Source organism: Octodon degus, unplaced genomic scaffold, assembly GCF_000260255.1.
Source record: "Octodon degus isolate 3935 unplaced genomic scaffold, OctDeg1.0 scaffold00140, whole genome shotgun sequence".
Classification (NCBI taxonomy): Eukaryota; Metazoa; Chordata; class Mammalia; order Rodentia; family Octodontidae; genus Octodon; species Octodon degus.
Window position 1 is genome coordinate 6,373,221 of NW_004524716.1, and position 19,702 is coordinate 6,392,922.

A 19,702-nucleotide genomic window follows, 5' to 3' on the forward strand; every position below is an offset into this window, starting at 1 on the left:
GCTTTTTTTGCCCTTGGTCCCTGAAGTTCCTCCTACAGGGAGTATCCTCCTGAGGTGCCACATCTGTACACAGCTAGGAGTGTCAGTTGACTGCATACGTGCTCAGGGGCATTTTGTGGGCAGCAGCAACAGGATCTAAGCAAAAGGAGCCCAGGCCTAAGGGAAGACTCAGCAAGAATAGAAGCCCACCCCTTCCGAGCAAGTGGCCACTTTAAGAAACATAGATCAGAGAGGCTGGGACCACGTGGACAGCAAACATCTTAGAACTTCCTTCTCCTGCCTAAAATCGGCCCCTCAGTTTCTCCATGACTTCTGACATGCAAACCCTGCCTCATCCCCAACATTAAAGCTCTTCCTCTATGTGGTCACCAGAAGTCTCCCTCTTTGGGGCCTAGGCAACAGCTGCAAGGTGAACTTGACTCATGGTGGGCTGTGGCCTGGCATATGTGTTTATGTACAGGTGTGAAATCTGGCAGTTATACCTTCCTCTTTAGCCAGATTTCTCCATGACTCCTCTGCACCATTCTTCTCTTGACCAACCATCAATAATTATATTGTAATTTCCATGTCCTGGGCACTGCTGTAAGTGCTTTAATTATGATAGTTTATTTAATCTTTACAACAACCCAATAGAAAGATAGTATTATTTATTTTCATGTTAGAGATGAAATCATGGCACAGAGAGGTTAAGTAGCTTCTCCAACGTCACGCAGCGGAGGCAGTGTCAGGTTCTGTAACTGCCCAACAGTTCAGGCCATCTGAACTCAAAGACCAGGTGTTTTATCTGCAAGGTTCATTGTACCCTGAACATAGAAAGCTTGCAATCCCATCTCTGAAATTTCAGCCCCAGCCTGGGGCAGTTTGCTGAACAAGAACAGCCACTAACAGTGAGGGTGGGCGTGACCCTTAAGGACAAGCTGAGGCAAGCTTCAAAGAGCCAGCCCTAGCACAGCAGCCCTGGGAGGCAGTGCCACAGACGCATCCGCTTGGCATGTCAGCAAAGAGGCAGCGGACTCCAAGCTCCGCTGCTTCTTACCCTTACAGTCCACACAATGACAAGCTCTGCAAATAGCGGCCAGAGCCGTGGGACTAAAGAAGAATCCTCCTGTGTGCACAGCTCGGAAAGGACACACACGCACACACAGAGCAGCCGTCCACAGAAGCGCCATCTTTAAATAGAAAAGATATCCTGAAATACACTCTGAGCTTGCGGGTGTTCGCATACACAGAAACCCAGGGCCAGGGCTTGCTGAGTGACTGAACAAATGCCTCAGCTGTGCCGTAAGTACGCAGCAAGAGGAGGAAATAATCGAGTGCCCTGGCAGCTCCTGACTTTCAGTTCCTATTTAAAATGTCTGAATCGGGAGCATCGACAAGCTCCCAAATTAGCTTTTTAAATAGAAGCTGAGAGTTAAAGGAAAAGCGGCCGTGTCATGGGGGAAAAGCAAGTGAAAATCCTGGCCAGGCCAGGCCAGGGGGGGGGGGCAGTGCTGGAAAGAAGCTGTGGAGAGCTGGGGGCCAGGGAGGGCTCCAGAGTGTCCTCCTGGACAGCGGCTCTTCCAGTTATCCTGGTGCATAGACCTCGATTTTTCCCTCCCTGTCTCTCTTGTGTTTTCCAGGTCACCTGGCTGTGGAAAGGGCTGTAAACAAGACTGGGATCTAACTGTTCATACTTTCCTGTAGATCTTCCAGACAAAACAGACAAAAAGAGTCCCCAACTATTGCACATGACAGAAGCCTGGGAAGAATGGGTGAGAAGGGGTGGGGCAAGGTGTCTAAATCAGTGTCCTGGCATCCTATAGGGTTTACAAGATCCAGAACACCACAACTTCCCCTTAGTTGACTCCGCAGTTGGAACGACATTGCCAGCTAACTGTTCCCTGAAGTCCCCAAACTTTGGGGTCTCCTCAGCCTCTGAGCTCCCCTCAAGATGCAAAACAATGGTGAGAATGTACAGGAGTTCCAACTTGAGCAGAAACAAAACAGTGGGTTTCAACTCTCTCAGCTGGGACATGGGGTAAAAGAGCAAAGGGTCTTGCCCCTCTTGGGCCCTCCCCAGGCAGATTGAAGCACCTTCTCCAAGGGGTCAGAGCAGTTGAGGTTGGCAATACTGAGAAAATCAGCTCTTTCCTAGAGGGTGGGAGGGAGGGAGGTTCAGTGCCAGGGCCTTCCCTGAATTCTTCCCAGGTCTGCCAGGGAGTGGCAGTGTTGTTAATCATTATTACTGTATGCAAATCAGTATGCAAATCCCACACAGCTCTGGGACTCCTGGTAAATGCTAATGGGACCCACGCCCACCTTTTGAAGGGCCAATTGTGCACCTTTCAGACTGACACACTGAGTGGGCACTGGGGAAAGAGAGAGGAGAGAGCTGATGAATGAGGGGATCCAAGCTGTCAGGGGCCCACAAAGGCTCAAACAAAATCTGCAACTGATTTTTGGCTCGTGCCCATTAATCTGAAATCAGATTAGTGATTGTCACAAGCCAGAAGCCCCATTCTGCATTTAGGAAAGTCTTCCCAGAGCAGGTTCCAGAACTACCTTTGCACACACCCCCTCACCCTCAGCGCACTCAGCATGTTTCCCTAGCTCACACACCTCTCCCTACTCGGAACTGTGGTTGTTGGAGCCAAGGGTTCCGAGGCACGGAGCTGCCGAGCCTCCAGAGCCCCAGGCCGAGGTCTCAGGTCTCGGGATTCCTCACTAGGAGCCAGAGGTGGAGGGAAGCCAGGCCAGCGCTCCTCCCAGGGCCACCCGGAGGGTGGGAACCTGGGCCGGGCACTCCATTCCTCGGGAGTGCCCTAACCCTCCGTCCCCAGTCTAGATAAAGACACCAAACAGCTGGGTTCTGTGAGCTACAGGGTGGGACCCAGGGGCTGGGCCAGTTTATGCTAGCGGAAAAGAGTGGGCTCCCTGTCATGCTCCTGAGTCCAGACTTAACTGTGGCACTTGGGTGCACTTGGCGCCCAGAAGAGCGCATCCTGACCTTCTGGCTGTGACCTAGCGCCCCAACAAGAGCCAGGCTCTTGCGTGGGGTGAGGGCAGCGCGCCCCCTCAGCCTCTCCGGCCAGGGCACACGCCGCCAACAGCCTGGGCCAGCCACGAAGCCTGCTAGGTGACCCGCGCTACCTCACTCACCAGGTGGCTGGGCGCTACTGCTGCTTCACCGACAGGGAGCCAGAGACACCGAGCTAGAAGCACGCCCCGCGCGCCGGCCTTCCCCGCACCTCTCCCGCGCGTCCAGCAGCAGACGCCCCGCGCTCCGGCTCACGCCTCCTCCGGCTGCCCCCACCCACCAGCCGAGCTCACCCCGCCAGCCACCCCGTGCCCACCCTAGCCGGCACACGCGCTCACGCCGGCGGCGCCCTCCACCACCTCCAGGCACACCCTAGGATTCCTCCACTCGCCGGGAGACGCACAAGCTCAGCTTCGCCTCCCTGCCCCCAGCGCCCCTCACGCGCGCACCCCTCACCACGCATACACACACACACACACACACACACACACACACACACACACACACACACTCACGCACTCACACCCGCGAGCCGAGTCACTCCCCCTCGCACGCCCTCGCCCCGGGCACCCTCCCGCGGCGAGGTTCCGGGTCCTCCTCCTCTCGCCCTGCGCTGCCTGGCGGCTCGGCGCTCTCGGGCCGGGCCTGGGGCCGCTGGGCCGGCGGGGATCTGTGGGGAGCCCAGGGCGCAGCCTCGCCCCCGCCCCCCGCCCGCTCCCCTTCCCGCCCCGCCCGCGCCGCGCCCCCACTGCCTCCCCCGGAGAGGGACCACGCGAGAAGCAGCCTTCGGCCGGCCGGCTCCGCTCCGCGGCGGGGGCAGGAAGCGAGCGAGGGAGCCCGCGAGCGGAGCGGCGAGGCGGGGAGGGGACACGCTACCGAGCTGGGGCTGGAGCGGCGGCGGCGGCGGAGGAAGAGGAGGAGGAGGAAGAGGAGGAGGAGGAGGAGGAGGAGGAGGAGGAGAAGGAGGAGGAGGAGGAGGGAGGGCCCCGCGGACGGACGGACGCACGAACCGACCGAGGGAGGGAGCGAGCGAGACTTCGCCGCGAGGAGGAGCCGCGCGAGCGGCGGCTGCTGGGCGCTTCCCCGCGCTGCTGGGCGCTCGGCGCCTCGGCGGCCCCTGGCTCGGCTGCCTCGCGCGCACGCGGGGTGCGGGGCCTGGGGCTGGCTGCGCGAAGGTAAGAGGGACGCGACCGCGGCTTCTGGAACCGGCAAGTGCGCGGAGCGCGGCTCCCACGCCTGTTGCTCCAGCTGCCCACGCGGCACCCTCCCACTCGGCACCGGGGTGGGTGGGTGCTGGGGCGCCGGAAAGATTGGGGGTGGGGGCGGTGCCGAGGGGGTGCGTGCAGCCCGCCCGGGGGCGTCGGTTCCCTCCGGCTGTGCGGCTAGCTCCTAGCCTCCGGGCGCTGTGAGGTTTGGGGGTGGGGGTGTGAACCTCTGCCCTCTTTCCGTTGGCCTGCCTGCCCAGTGGGGAGCCCCAGGAGCCGCTGCAGGTGGCGAAGGCTTGCTCCGTCCCTGCTCTTTGTGAGCCGTGAAGGAGAGAAATGGCTGAGAGTGGAAGCTGGGAGCGGTTTGGGGCGCTTCGCAAAGTTCTCCAGCTCGGTGAGCCTGCGGTGTGCCGGTGTGCCCACGGAGGCCGGGGACCGTCCATTGGTCCTGTCGGGCGCCGCTTCCACCCTGCGAGCTGAGGGAAAGGTCTCAAAGTGATAACAGAGGCCACCGCCACGGGGGAAAGGGTTCCTACGACTTGCGTTAGGGGCTGTTAACCCTGGGGATGGGAGACTGAAGGGGTTGGGCAGAAGTTACCCAGAATCAACTAAATTCCTGTGCTTGCGTAGTGGTAATATTTGAATTAGGTCCAAGATGTTCTGCTTTTATCCTAATAACTCAGCAACAGGCTGAGATTCCCAGACCTGGAATCTTACACCAAGAGAAGGCAGCTTGTCTTTCTTAAGAGGAGTATCTGAACTTTTTCGGGGTCCTGCGCACATGGTAATGTTTGTAAGATCAGTCAGGCATCGCTGTATTTTGTATGTATGTGTGGGTTAAATTGACAGCTTATTACTGTTCCTTCAAGGGGGCTGGATGCTTAGTACCTGTACAAGGAGCTCCTGGGCTAGCAGTAGTTCAGGGCAAAGCATGTGTACATTTCTCCCATGTAAACACATGTTGGCATATAGAAAAGAATTGACTTTGTTTTTCCTTGTTACTACTTGAAAGTAATGAAATGTGAATGCATAAACCCCTCCCCTCATAGAAGAAAGATGAGTAACTCCTTCTCTTTTGCAGTTGAGGAGGCTGGAGAAAGAGTTCAGGAAAGTGCCCTGGGCAGCCCAGGAGTGGCACTGTGGGGAGGAGGATCTCTGTGTGTCCCAGGCCTGCACCCTAAGGATTTCCAGCTTGGTTCACCCTATCAATTTCATGCTTGGCTGCCTAAAATACCACGGGCACAGGAAAAACCTTTGGGTGGAGGGCATTTTCCCCTGACCTATGCCACCCCTATTCTGGCATAAGGATTTTGATGTAAAATTACTACGGAAAGTAAGTTTCCAGAGACTCCTGTGAGGTCAAGGAAGGGCAAACCCTGGAGATGTGACATTGTTGGCTGCCTCGTGTCTGTGCCCAAGGTAGGTGTCAAATCCCAGGACAGGCTGACTGGTCATCCTGCCTATTTCTGTTCCTCTACCTTCAGAACAGAACCGTTTAATGGGGCAGCTGACTTTTGAAAGCGGGGGAAATTTTGCTTCCCTATTCCAGAATATTTTTTCGTTATTATTTCAGAACTTACCTGTTTCAGATATCTCTTCCCCAGTCTCCCCCCCCCCAGCTTTCCTATTGTCAAACTCTTCTGCCAAAAACAAAAATAGCTTCAGATTTTTCATTTGTAAGGCGTCCACGTCCTAGTAAAATCTTGGCATTTGAGGCATGTGCAGTGCTATTGGCTGGAAATGGGGCCGCGCTGTGGTGCCTGTTGCAGGATTCATACCCAGGCCGGCTCAGGGAGATGCTGGTGATCGCTGCAGGAATGACCTGGCTCAAGCAGAGCCAGGGTGGGACATTTGTCCTCCCCTTCCAAGCCCAATATGTGTACAGAGCAGTTATGTGCATGTGTGTGGCAGTGCACAAAGAATGTGGCAGTGGGTAATTGTTCCTTGTTTGGTATCTTTTACCCAGGAGACTGGATTTTGAGTCAGTCTCTAGAGACAGCCTGGTGCTTGCTTGGCCTTCTTTAGGATGATTGTTCTGGATTAATGTTTGGGGTAAAGTTTCAGCCTTGGGATCAGAGACTTTATCATAGATAGGGATGGGTTTATTTTTGCCTTCTGAGTTTTCAGGTATCTGTATCTGTACACCGTTTGTAAAATACTTATGGTTTTTGGAGAAGGGCTTAGCAGGGCCAGATGCTCAATCCTGCAGCTCAGGAGTCAGGGTGGAACAGTACATGGATGGGAGGCAAGGGGTGCTGCCCTCTCCGGGTGCAAAACTCTGTGTCTGGCCAAGCAGGGCTCCCCAAGGTGCCTCCTGATTGAGCAGTCACTTGCTTTTTGCCACTTGGACCCCCTCCAGGTCCCACTTCTCCAAGCCCTGTTCCGGGACAGTAATATAAAGAGTCAGATGTGCAGGGCTCCAGGTTTTACTCTCCAGAAGGGTCACCGGGGCTTACATGTGCATGGACCAGGCCTGTGCATGGACCAGGCCTCAGGTTGTCTTGGGTTCCAAGTGATACAGGTTGAGTGCCCTTTTGTAGGCACCACCTGGATCAGGAATTCCCAGAACTCCCTCTGCTGAGATGAGGGTCATGCTAATTGCATCCCCACAGCAACAAGCCCAGAGGCTCTATATCCCGCTTTGCATGAACACTTGTCATGAGGCCATCTTGGTGAGACCTGGGCTGTAGCCTCCATGTCCTGGATCCAGTAGAATCAGGGATCACTTAAGCTGAAGGGTCCCCTTGTTACCTTCTTACTAACTTCTTTTTTATAGATGAGAACTCAGAGTGTAACAGTGGCTTACTTTCACAAGCTCAAGATAGAATTGAAAGTGGAGTTTGAGGCTTCCAGAAGCCCTTGTTCTCTGCTGCCTGGGGAGGATGAGGAAAGGACTGTCAGTATCTTACTCTCTTCTGTTGAGTAGGTCAATATTTGGGTCCACCTTTGAAGACTGTCAACTCCTGATATAGGGAGCTAAGACCCTTCAAAGGAAATTTTCTAATTCTCAGTTTCCTTACCTATGAGCTGGGGGCACAAATGTCATATGATGTTTATGGAACTAAATTCAATGTTATGTGTAAAAGTGTCTAGGACAGTGTCCAGAACATTGTTCATACTTAGTAAATGGAAACTAAGCTAGAATCGCCTGTGACTGGCATCTGTCTAATGGACTGCTAGTTCTAGCTCCTTTGCCTCTTGGAAACCTAGCCAAATGTGTGCTGAGGGAATGCAAGTCTAATCTGAAGAAAGCACAGCTCACCATAGGGGTATATTTCTTAAAGATGTGCGATGCAGGATGTGTTCCCACATCTTCTGTCAGTTGCATGAAGATTACCCTCTGCTGTGGATGAATGGCCCCCATTCTTTCCCTGGTTTTCTCAATTCCGTAATCAAGAGCCCTTCAGGTCAATGCTGTTTTTCTATGTTGAGTGGGGACATTTACAGGGAATGTCACTGTCATTCCTGTTGTCTTCTATAGCATCGAAATGAGCCTCCTCTTTTTAGTGAACAAAGGAACCTGTGAAAATTTCACTTAGCATGTAGATGGGGAAATTGAGGCAGAAGCCAGTTCCTTGAGGAAACTTGACTGAAGCTAAATGGTAAGTCAGAGGCAGACTCTTGATTCTTGAGTTCTTATTTGATTGAGCTCTGTCTTCAGAGGTCATTATCTGTTTAGAAATACATTATTATTAGCAAGGCATGGAACACAATTGATGGAATACAAATGGCCTGGCTATACATTTGAGTGTACATTGAGAATGTCTGGGTTTAAATATCCCTACTTAGTCATTACATGCTTTAGACAACTATTGCAAGTCTGTATCCTTCATTCCTTATCTAGAAAATAAGGCTAAAGTGGTACCTGCCCCATAGGGCTTTTGAGGGGATGAATGGAAATGGTTCAGGGAAGCATGAGGGACTTTCCCCGCCAAGGTCCTGCTCTGTAAACTTCCTGAGCCAAATCCCTATCCTGCTCCTTTGGGGCTGTCAGACTGCTACATGTCTGTGAGCTTCAGTTTTCTTTGCCCGTGAAACAGGTGACATGATAGACTCCTCTTCCAGGGTGGGCATGGATCCCATGAAGGCAGTAAGAGCTGATGTGTCATTATTTGACAACTTTTAGAGTAGAGCCATGAGAAAGACAGTCGGGGTGATAGGTCTGGAGTTGTGAATAAAGAGATAACCGAAAACCTCCAGTTTCAGAGCCATCCAGCGAGAAAAGTCTAGTGGCATTTCAGAAGCAAGAGAAACCTCGGTCTGGGAGTTAGAGGGGAAGCAGGATTATAGGGAGAGATGAAGAACAAATCTTATTACAAGTCTTTGTGGAATAGAAAAAAATTCCAAGACTTACCTCTGCCTCATTTATTTAAATACAGTCAAATCAAGTGAATTCCAGAGGATCCAAATATTTCTGAGTTAGGATTTGTTCTGTGTAATCAGTCTGGGATTGGTGGACATGAGCGTGCCAGCCCTTAACAATTTCCCATTGCTGTTACGTGTGTTTCTGTGTCACCACATGTCTTCCTACAGATGGTATACATTTGGGGATTGCAGAGTCATTTCACTATCATCTCTAAAAAGCCAGATTTTAGAAGGTAAATCTGTTTCCCAAAGCCAAATATAATTCTCCATGCCATGGTTCCCTCCATCCTTAGGGGTGATGGAGAAATGTGGTTCAGAGGGCAGTGGGTGAAGGGGCAAGATGGCCCAGCTCTGGGAAAGCCTCTAGGGGTAGAGGCAGATCAGGTGAGTGGCTGGCATAGGAAGAAGTATTGTTACATAACCAGAGGGAGCTGAGGATGCTGGGCAGATGGAATCGGGAGGCAAAGAAATCTGGGGATGGCAGTGAGCGTGGCTCTGCTTCCTTCAGGGAGGGAGAAAGGCAGTGCGTTCTAAGTCAGGTGGACCAAAATTCCTGCAGGGGGTAGAAGTGAGGCCCTGCTCAGCCTCATAGCCATGCCCGTGTCTTCCCATTGTGGTATGGCTCTGAGGAGCAAGACCATGTCCCCAGAGAAAAAGCGTTCTGCCACAGTCATCCTTCTCTGGGGGAGCTGGGGACAGAGCTTCCTAAGCTGTGGCCTACTGTTGTCAGTTGCCACCGCTGAGAATTTTCTAGACATGGGCAACCCTAGTCACCTTCCCACCAGGGAGGAGTACAACCGATGCCTTTACCTGATTTCCCTCGTCTCCACCCCATTCCTGATTACCGTAGTGGATGAAAAGTAAAATAAAAATTAGCATGTTTATCCCACTTTTAAATTCATTTAATGAGAACTCATTTACCCTCTCCCAATTTAAATTCGTAATAATGCTATAACCTTTCAGAGCTGATTATTACCCGAGTCTTCTCGCATCTTCCTGTTAAAGAGGCTTTCCCTCCAAATGCTCCTGAGCCCTCTTGGAACTTGACAATTTGTCAGGCAGTCAGCAACATCTGGTGATCCTGCCCCTCTGCCTGGTTTCCCTGCTAGGTGCTCTCTGTATTTGAGGAAGACAGAAAAGAATCAAGTTCTCTGTCTGTGGTGATTTCAGTTTTATTAGTTTGCCCCAAAGATGTGCTGTTTCACTCACCAGTAACCTTCCCCTTCCTCCCATTTCTTCAGCGCTTCCTCTGCTCTTTCCTGTCTCACAGGGGTTGCTGAGCTAACTCCAAGCTGGTGTATAAAGTGTCCAAGCAGCTGCTGGCCCAAGAGCTGGAGTCAACATGGCGGCCGGAGTTGCGGCCTGGCTGCCCTTTGCCCGGGCTGCAGCCATTGGGTGGATGCCAGTGGCCAACTGCCCAATGCCCCTCGCCCCTGCCGAGAAGAACAAGCGACAGGATGAGCTGATCATCCTCAATGTGAGCGGGCGGCGCTTTCAGACCTGGAGGACAACGCTGGAGCGCTATCCAGACACACTGCTGGGCAGCACTGAGAAGGAGTTCTTCTTCAATGAGGACACCAAGGAGTACTTCTTTGACCGGGACCCTGAAGTGTTCCGCTGTGTGCTGAACTTCTACCGAACGGGGAAGCTGCACTACCCGCGCTACGAGTGCATCTCGGCCTATGATGATGAGCTGGCCTTCTATGGCATCCTGCCCGAGATCATCGGGGACTGCTGCTACGAGGAGTACAAAGACCGCAAGAGGGAGAATGCCGAGCGCCTCATGGATGACAACGACTCGGAAAACAACCAGGAGTCCATGCCCTCACTCAGCTTCCGCCAGACCATGTGGCGGGCCTTTGAGAATCCCCACACCAGCACACTGGCGCTGGTCTTCTATTACGTGACTGGATTCTTCATTGCTGTCTCTGTCATCACCAATGTGGTAGAAACAGTGCCATGTGGCACGGTACCAGGGAGCAAAGAGCTGCCCTGTGGGGAGCGCTACTCGGTGGCCTTCTTTTGCTTGGACACAGCCTGTGTCATGATCTTCACGGTGGAATACCTGCTCCGGCTCTTTGCAGCACCCAGCCGCTACCGCTTCATCCGCAGTGTGATGAGTATCATTGACGTGGTGGCCATCATGCCCTATTACATTGGCCTAGTCATGACCAACAATGAGGATGTGTCCGGGGCCTTTGTCACACTCCGGGTCTTCCGAGTCTTCAGGATCTTCAAGTTTTCGCGCCATTCCCAGGGCCTGCGGATCCTGGGCTATACCCTGAAGAGTTGTGCCTCTGAGTTGGGCTTTCTCCTCTTCTCCCTCACCATGGCCATCATCATCTTTGCCACTGTGATGTTTTATGCCGAGAAAGGCTCCTCTGCCAGCAAGTTCACAAGCATCCCAGCCTCTTTCTGGTATACCATTGTCACCATGACTACACTGGGGTAAGTCAGTGTCAGCAGACCTAACAGGGTGAAGGTTGGGCGGGCTGTGAAGATCGGTATAGTATTGGGATTGGGGAGAGGAGCAAGGAGTCCTCACCCATGTCCTGGGAACCAGGGAAATGACAGCTTCAGAAGGGGAGGCCTTGAGTGCTCTGGGGTGGTAACTTGCTGTGCACTGGTTTGGAGATGAGACGTGTGTTTTATAAAGTGTGGCAAATTAAGTCACCATTTCTTTTTTCTGTCATGGGTTGAATGTGTGTTGGATGTGTATGTGTGTGTGTGTGACCGTGGCAGGGGTGAGGTTACGTGCTTGCATCTGTGCGTATAAGGTCTGTGATGGGGAAGGAGACAGGGCATTGGGTGAGGAGAAGAGTACTTCGGGAAGTTCAGTGAATATTATAAGAAGATGCAGATTTTCTTCACCAGAAGATACTAAGAGCTCCTTTGAGGATCCTTCCTGCATTTCTTCCTTGTAGTATGTTTGTAGGCTTTTTTCATTTTCCCTTGCTTTTCTTCTCTGCTGCCACATTTGTTCAAGGGTTCAGTGGCTCTGAACCTATTTTCTCTAAGTGACCCTGAATTTGGATTTTCTGCAAAGTGAGTCATATGTTTTCTTTTCTCTCACTAAAGGAGGAATAGTCTTGCTTCTTCAGCCTGAGGCAATGTTGGCATGACCCAGACTATCTGGGTGCCAGTGAGGTGATCTGAATGTATCATGTGGTCAGATAGAAGTGGTGGGCAGCAGCAGCAGCAGCAGAGAAAGGGACAGGTGCCCACGGAGGACTTGGTTGACAGTCTCTTCCAGCTCGATGAGGTCTTCTCTCCATCGAGGTCACAGCATTGTATTTATGGTGCTGGAATGTGAAGCTTGCCATCAGAAAAAGCGGTTCAAGGAGGAAATTACAATCTTCACCCTAACAGGATTAGAGCCAATAAAGGCAGCTTTATGGAGACGTAGATTTCATAGGGGTTTCTGCTTCCGCTGTTGGATGCTGTTGAGACTCATGCAAAAATCTCTCCACAATTCATATTCTGGGTCTCTATTTGCTGAGGCCAGGGAGCATTATATTGCTGATGAAGAATTCATGAACCTTTTTATTTGGTCTGTGACAGTTGGTTGGGGGCATCCTGGTGATTTGATTTTTTTTTTCCTGGCTGAAATGGTGGTGGTGTCTGTTTTTCTCTTAATGCTTCATATGCTTATTGGGAATGACTGGGCCAGTGATGGGATCTTTTAAAATGATTACATTTGTCATTCTGCCACAAAGGGGGACCAAAGAAGAGACTAAGAGGTGTCACTATCCATTTGTGAAGGCCACATGTAATAGGGGCATTCCATTTTCCTCTGTCCAACGAAAGCCATCTTGCCTCCTCCAGTTCTAGTACATGTGCACACACAGACACCCCCCCACACACAACACACATACATACCACACACACACGCACGCGCGCGCGCGCACACACACACACACACACTTTTTCAAATAGATGCTCACCCAGGATGGGTAAGAATATTTGGTTATTTGACTGTCTCCCTTGGGTCAGATGGCACATGTGAGCTTTTGGGCATCAAGAGATATTTAGGGATGGAATAGGGGAGGAGCTGCCTGTTGTTAGAAGAAAGATGCATCTCTCTTTAACCCTCCTACTCGTCAGTCTGCCTTTTGGGTATCCCAGCACTAGTCCCATTTACCAGGCCTGTAAGGTTCTACCTTCTTTAGATGGCATAAGCATATGAGATTGCACTCTAGTCACTGCCAGCCAGGAAGACATCAGTCTAATTTCTATGTCAGTCACTGTGCTAGGCACACAGAGGCATCTGTTCCTTCCAGACTGATCCTGGGCACCCTTCATCTTCCATGGCCAGGCACCCTATCCTGACCCTGGGCCTGATCCTCATGCATTAAGTCCTTCCTTCTAGGTTGTTTAAAATGCTGCCTAGAAATGATATCTTCTTTCATAGCAAAATCTAACATTTTACTGGTCCTGGGAAAACTGCTGATTTCCTTTGGCATTTTCCCTGTAGACCAAGGAGCAAGTCCAGCACTGGGGGTGAACAGTCAGCCTCACATTAACTTTCTTGAGGTGGTGGTGGGGCTCTGCTAGAGCGTTATGGCATAAAGAGGAAAGGGTTCTCTGCACTAGGGGTCCCACATGTGGGGCCTGTGGACTTTCTTCCCCACACCTGACAATGAATAAGTTGTTTTTACTTCCTCAGACATTAAAATATCTAGGTTCGGGGAGGAGAACCAAGAACCAAGTAGGCAAGAAGGAAAACCTTTAGTGGTGCTTTCTTTAAACTCAGATGAGTTACGAGAAAGAGCTCCCCCCCGTACAGCTCAGTGCTAGATCAGGCACTTTGACTTTGACCTGAGCTGGCAGTTGGCACCATTACCAGACTCGTTTGCTTGACCATACATAGCAGGTGCTTGGTAAAATGCTTTTTAATGGATGGGTCAGAGTAAATGGGGCACCTTCTCCATTTGCTAGGCCTGATATTCTTCTCAGTCCCTTTTAGATGTATCTGTTCTTTCTTGAGGGTAGATCCACGCCTGCAGTCTGCGTGCTGTGCTCTAGCCCTTGTCTCCCAGGAGAGAGGAGAGCAATATTACTGGTGACTGATCTGTCCCCTGAGACGCTGGAGGCCTCCCTGACTTGACCATGGCAGTCTTTCCCTCTCCACTGGCTGGCTTCTCTTCTGACCACATTCTCTAGTTAGTGGTAGCCTTGTTCAACCGCTGGAGAAAACCCATCTTTGTCTTATTTTACGCTGGCATTTGAGCCCCAAGGAGCTGTGGACTAGCAAGGACCGATACTCCGCCATAGTCTGATTACTTCCAACGGCTCCCAGCAGATGCCCACCTCTTCCTGTGCCCTGACCCTCCCTTTCCTGCTCCCTCCCCAAGCTCCTGTTTCTAGTTTGGAGAGAGGCTGTCTTCAGCTCCTCGAAAAGCAGAGCTGGCTGACATTCTGAGGGCCTGAGTGAAGGCACTCTGTTCTTCCTGGCTGTGGCTGCCAGCTCTGCCTGTTTCCCAGCACCTCACTGGTGAGTTACAAGGTGTCCTCTGGGGAGGGATCTCTTTGAGCCCATTATCACTGTTTATTTAATACCTCAAAATACCTTACATGTGCAAGAACAGTAAAAGCCCGAGTTGTCATGTGGGCTTATGGAGAGTTTTCTTTTGCAGCTTTCTATGCGGGTGGGGAAGACCTTGAGCTCTGCCTAAGTTTCCCTGTTGCTCCCTTGACAGTTGAGTTCCCAAATGCACCATTGAAGGATTAATTTCTGTGCTCATAATTGATGCTATAAATAAAACAAATCCCCAATTATCTCAGCTAACAGAGGAAGGGGATAACAGAACTCCCAATATTAAATAAGACCAACATAAGTAGTTTGGGAATGTATTATATGATGTAGGCTTTTTCAAACTAGATTTCCCTTTTTAATTTTCTTTTTCTTTCTTTTTTTTTTTTTTTGTATTAGGAATTGAACTCAGGACCTCGTGCTTGCCAGGCAGGCTCTGTGCCACTGAGTCATATCTCCAGCTTTGTCTTAATTTTGCTTAACTTCACTTGGCATCACAGTTGGCCTGAACCATCTAAACCAATCCATCAGGGTAGCTGGCAGGGGGTACAGCTTATGGGTATGAGGGGAGCATGGGGGAGCAAAGCTGGCAAGCAAGTGGCTGTCAGGGTTGTGGAGGGTCAGCTCCAGGTCTGGATGGGTGGGGCTGTTCTCGGATATTAGTGAGGGGAAACTGAGCATGGGAAAGGTTTGGAGCAGTGTCCACTCCTGATAAGATGACTCACTGCCACTGGTTGGCTCAGTTATATAATTGAGATCGGCAGCCTATCTGTCACCCCATTCTCTGAGATGAGAGGGCTTTTGACAGTGTCCAAAAATCACTTTAACGGAAACAAAATCGATTTTTACTTCTTCCAAGCAGGGAGCAGCCTCCAGGTGATTTGCATTTCCCTTTAAAACACAATCCTGGAAGGGCCTGCCTGAATTTCCAGAAGGCAGAGAGGCTCAGCCTGGAAGATTGAGACTGGAACAGCACGGATTGGGGTCCTTGACCAGGCACCCCACCCCCATCCCACAGACACAGAGCGAGTTTTGGTTAACCCTTCAATTTCCAGAACTCTGTCTGCCCCTTTATCCACTGCCATCAGGGTCCTTCAAGTGCGTCAGCCTGGACCACTGACTAACCATGCCTGTCTGCATGGGGGTCGGTCCCTGCCCTGCTCACAGTTTTCCAGGAACAAATAAGCCCAAATACTTTCCTTTGTTGGTATGTATTCCTTAACTGACAGTTTTCTGGTGCTAAAATTCCTAAGACGCACACTTGCATCCCAACAAGGAATCTTTCATTTGTTCAGCATTTATTGAACACCTACTATGTGCCAGACAGCAGGGTAGCCTCTGAGAATACATAAGGACTGTAATTACACATCAGCCCAATATAGAGTACAGGCAAAACGAATTAAATGGCACTGATTTCCCTTCCTTTGAGCTTGATGCTTTTCCTGCTGCAGACACTACCTCTGCTGCTCCTGTGTCTTACTGACTGACATCATTTCTTCAGACTCAGCCCAACATCGTGTCCTTCAAGAGCCCTTCCTGGCCCGCCAGGGAGCTGGAAACCCTCCTTTTGCTTCCCTTTGCTCTTTTGTCTTGTCATGACCATAGTTTATTTACTGCAGCTGTTTGTTTCTGCCCCACCCCATGTCAGCTCTCAAAGGGCAGATCTTCAGTCCAAAGGCCATTGTATGATTCATGCTTAGTATAAGGCCAGGTAGCCAGTGGGCCATTCAGACAAATATGCTTACCTGAGCTCACTCAGCTTTAGTATTCTTATTTGATGACCGTCTTTTAGCTGTTGTGAGGACTGACCACGGTGCCGTCCAGATGTTACCTATGTGATTGTCTTGGACAGGATGTCTGGGTAGAGCAGAGTCAGGGAGGCCAGCCAGGCACTCTGTGAGGCTTCAGCTACAGCAGGGCTATAGCCGTGTGCAAGAGAAGTTTGCACCCAACCCTTGTCATTGCTCTTGGCTACTTGGCCAGGTTCCCCTCCAGATTCCAGGGCCAACAAGGAACAGAAAGGGAGCCACAGGTGAGTCCCCTATCCCTGATGTTGCCCTCAATTCAGTTATTTATTCAACAAGTACTCGGTGCCTGCTGTGCAAATGCAACAGTGGAGAAATTACATATTAGTGCACAGAACCAGGATAAATAAACAAATACATCATATCCAGCTACAGAGAAAAAACCATGTGACAGGGAATCCCCAATGTCAGGGGCTGGGTGGAGTAAAGGGGAGTTGCTATCACATGTTAGGAGGTCAAGAAGAGCCTCTCCCTGAGGTGATGTGGAGCGGAGACCTGACGAAATGCAGTAGCATGGGACCAGCGCTGCAGGTGGAAGGAGCAGCAAAGGCAAAGGCCTGGCGGGAGGAGCCTTTGTATGCTGTTCTTGGAGTGGCAGGAAAGCTCTAAAGGTTAAGTGACATGAAAGAGGTCAGAAAAGGACCTAGAAGTGAGGCTAGGAGGTAAGAGGGGAAGCAGCTCCACAGGCTCCTCTGGACGAGCACAGGGCCTTGCCCTTTGCTCTGCTGGGCAGAGAAAGCTGACTTATGTTTTCAGAGGATCCCTTTAGCCTTGAGTAGTAAGTACACTGGAGAGGGAAGATTCTCACAGTCCTCCAGGCACAAGCTGATAATGGTAGTACTGGATGTCGTGGTAGTAGAGAGGGGTGAAGTAAGGGATTGTATGTATTTGGAGATGGAAGAACCTCGAAGCTTTCCCAATTGTTAGCCAGCTGAAAAGCTCCCAAGCAGAGGCTGGCCAGGAAGGCATGGTTCTAAACGCGTCACGTCTGGGTGACTTGAGAAGCCCTGGAGAGGACAGCTTAGATCTTGCAGGTGGCTGAGACCTTGGTGTGGGAGGAGCAGGGAGCTGAGCTGCACGCAGCGTCCTGAGTGTTCCCCACACTGGGCACAAGCTGGGAGATCTGCACCCTGGCGGAGCGGTTACGGAGCGCCCGGCCAGGAGTCTGGCAAACACTCCAAGGAAAGAAGCTTGCTCTGTCTCCAGAACAGAGGCCACTGCCTGAGCAGCGGCAGGACACAGGGTTTCCAGGCTGCCGAGGTGGGCAGGCCAGCTCACGCCAGTGCGATCGGAGCCTGGGGGGCGCTTCACACTGGGAGCAGCACGTTGGATTTGTCTTCCGATCCAGCTATTCAAATTGCTGCAATTTTTGGAGCGGGATTTCCAAGCTGGTGCTCATTTCGCAGCTCTCTTCTGGAATCTCTCAAAATCAATCTCAAACCTCTCTCTGCTTGGTTGTGCTTGGGTTTCCCTCTTTAAACACACTTGTAAACACAAACATGATCCTTCATGAAGAACAGCAATTATTCTGCCTCTTGTAAATAAAAGGCAGAATGGCCCTCCCCTTGCTCAGGGGAGGGGAAGAGCCCCTCAGTCACTATTTCAGGTTTTTTCTCCTCTCAGCCGGGAGGGAGTGGCAATTCCAGGCCATTGCAGACCTCAGGTCTGTATCACACCATGTTTGGAGCTCTTCTGGGCCAGGGAGAGTAGAGTGCCCCTCCTGCCCAGTGCTTGGGCAGGCGGCTCTACACACCACTGCCATTTCCAGAAAGATGGCAGTGAAAACTGAAAACTGAAAACTCAGCTATATCTCAAGTGGTTGTCTTCTGATGGTGTCCAAGTCAGGGTTGCTCTAGGACCCCAACAGTCCACTTTTGGAAGTTGTACACAAGATTGACCTCAAACCACCTTCTAGCGAGGACCTCCTCATAACAACCAGGAAAGTGTTGCCACGGTGCTTTGGAGCGTCCACAGTTCTGAGCCAAAGGGTTCCGCTCTCCTGGCCTCCACTCTGCTCCATCCAGCCTGCTTTTCCCAGGCGTCTTCTCCAGCTCCTCTCCATCCACATAGCCTGTTGCAAACGACGGGGGTGTGGGAGGTAGAGATAGGAGACAAAAAAGCTCAGCCTTGCTGACCAGGCCTGGATAGAGGCATATTGCCTTTAGCTTGCGTAATCGTATTCTGGGTGTCAGGACTCGAATGAGTGTCATTAAACTGAATCAGAAAAATCATTTTAATATAAGTGCCACCTCACACACAAACTAGTTGATGGAGAGATGGATGAGGCTGGAGACGCCTCCTTTGTAATGTGATGCTGTAAAATCCCATCACCTTCATCATTTCCCAGCGAGCCAACGCGTCATAATACCCACGAGCTGAGCGGCAGAACAGCTTGAATTTAATATACAGAAAGTCCAATCAAACAATAAATGGATGGAACTATATAAAGAAACCATTTTCTGGGAGGCTGGCTCTATTCTCTGGGATTCAGCTCTCTGACACATGAAATGTGCATCAGTCCTACCCAACTAATGCAGCTGCCGAAGCCCCACATGTGGTGTTTGCTCCAGAAGTAGGAAGAGGAACTTTCCCCCTGCATTATCTGGCTATCAGTGCAGAAGTGCAGATCTTGGGTTGTGTTTTATCCAGTGGTCCAGTGCTTCCAGTGGCACAGTGAAGCTCCTTCCAAGGCCAAGCAGTGTAGAAAACACAGCCAACCCTTTGTCTTAGAACCTCATCCGTCCCAGTGACATTTTGTCAATCTCTTTAAACAAAAACTTACTCTGGACTGCGGCGTGGGCTGCTTTAGATGGCTGGGAGTCTCTGCCCTTGGCAGTCATTGAGGAAAAACGGCCCCACTCTGGCTGCTAGCAGGGCTGCGATCGTCCAGAGTCTTGCCTTTGAGCTTGTGTGGAGCAAATACGTCATTCCAAGCTGGATTTCTTCCACCAGTGTACTCCTCCATTTCCCCCAGCTGCCAGTCCATTGTGGGGAGACTACGTGCAGATACCAACTGATCAGCCAAACAGAAGTGAGAAAGCGAATCGACTGCTTAAAAATGACACAAAACATGTCAAAGACTGATGGATTTTTTTTTTTTCCTCCTGGTGTAGGATTCTTCCTGATGGTATTATTCCAGTGGTATGGATAACTGAGAGTTAGCCATAATTACAGGCTTATAGCTGCTAAGAAGAGTATGATTAGCTTATGTTTACTTCTTTCTGGACACGCATACTTGAGCAGAGACAAAAAACCAGGAGCGTTAAACTAAACAATGTCAAGCCGTGAACAGCATAATCTTGATTGAACTCTACAAATATTGTTGGATACTCAATATTTGCAGGACACATTATTTATTAGGCAGAGGCCAGGGAGATAGCTCAGCAGCAGATGTACCTGCTGGAAAGTGCAAGGTCCTGAGTTCAAACCCTGGTACCAAAAAAGAAAAGGAAAGAGAAAGAAAGAAAATTAGATATGAGAACATTATTAGTTAGTATTAGTGATGTAAAAATTAAAAAAGACATTGGCCCTAAAAAATGTACAAGCTAGTGGGGCACTTTAGGATGTTCATAGGAGTGTACAATAGGGAAAAGGCCATGTGTTGAAATGATTAGGAGTGTCTGTCACAGAAGAAATGATTCATAAGTATTTGCTGATGAGGGAGGGAGTGGCCTCGTGGAACAGGTGACATTTTAGCTAGACAAACAGCCATGAGAAGGGTTTTGAGTCTTGGAGATAGGACATCCAGTTAAGTTAGAAAAGACCATGCTGTGCGGGA

At 50.7% G+C, this 19,702-nt stretch overlaps 1 protein-coding gene across 2 annotated transcripts in view; it reads left to right on the top strand.

Moving 5' to 3' along the window:
- Window positions 1-4,102: 4,102 nt before the first annotated feature.
- Kcnd3 (potassium voltage-gated channel subfamily D member 3) overlaps window positions 4,103-19,702 on the top strand; it is a 209,625-nt gene continuing 194,025 nt past the window's right edge. Inside the window, exons 1-2 of one of the 2 annotated variants that reach the window (XM_023701741.1) lie at window positions 4,103-4,191; window positions 9,828-11,034. In XM_023701741.1, coding sequence (XP_023557509.1) covers window positions 9,929-11,034 — 1,106 coding nt within the window. In that variant the 5' untranslated portion in view covers window positions 4,103-4,191; window positions 9,828-9,928. The remainder of the gene's footprint in view (window positions 4,192-9,827; window positions 11,035-19,702) is intronic. The other variant, XM_004641707.2, reaches the window with a different exon arrangement.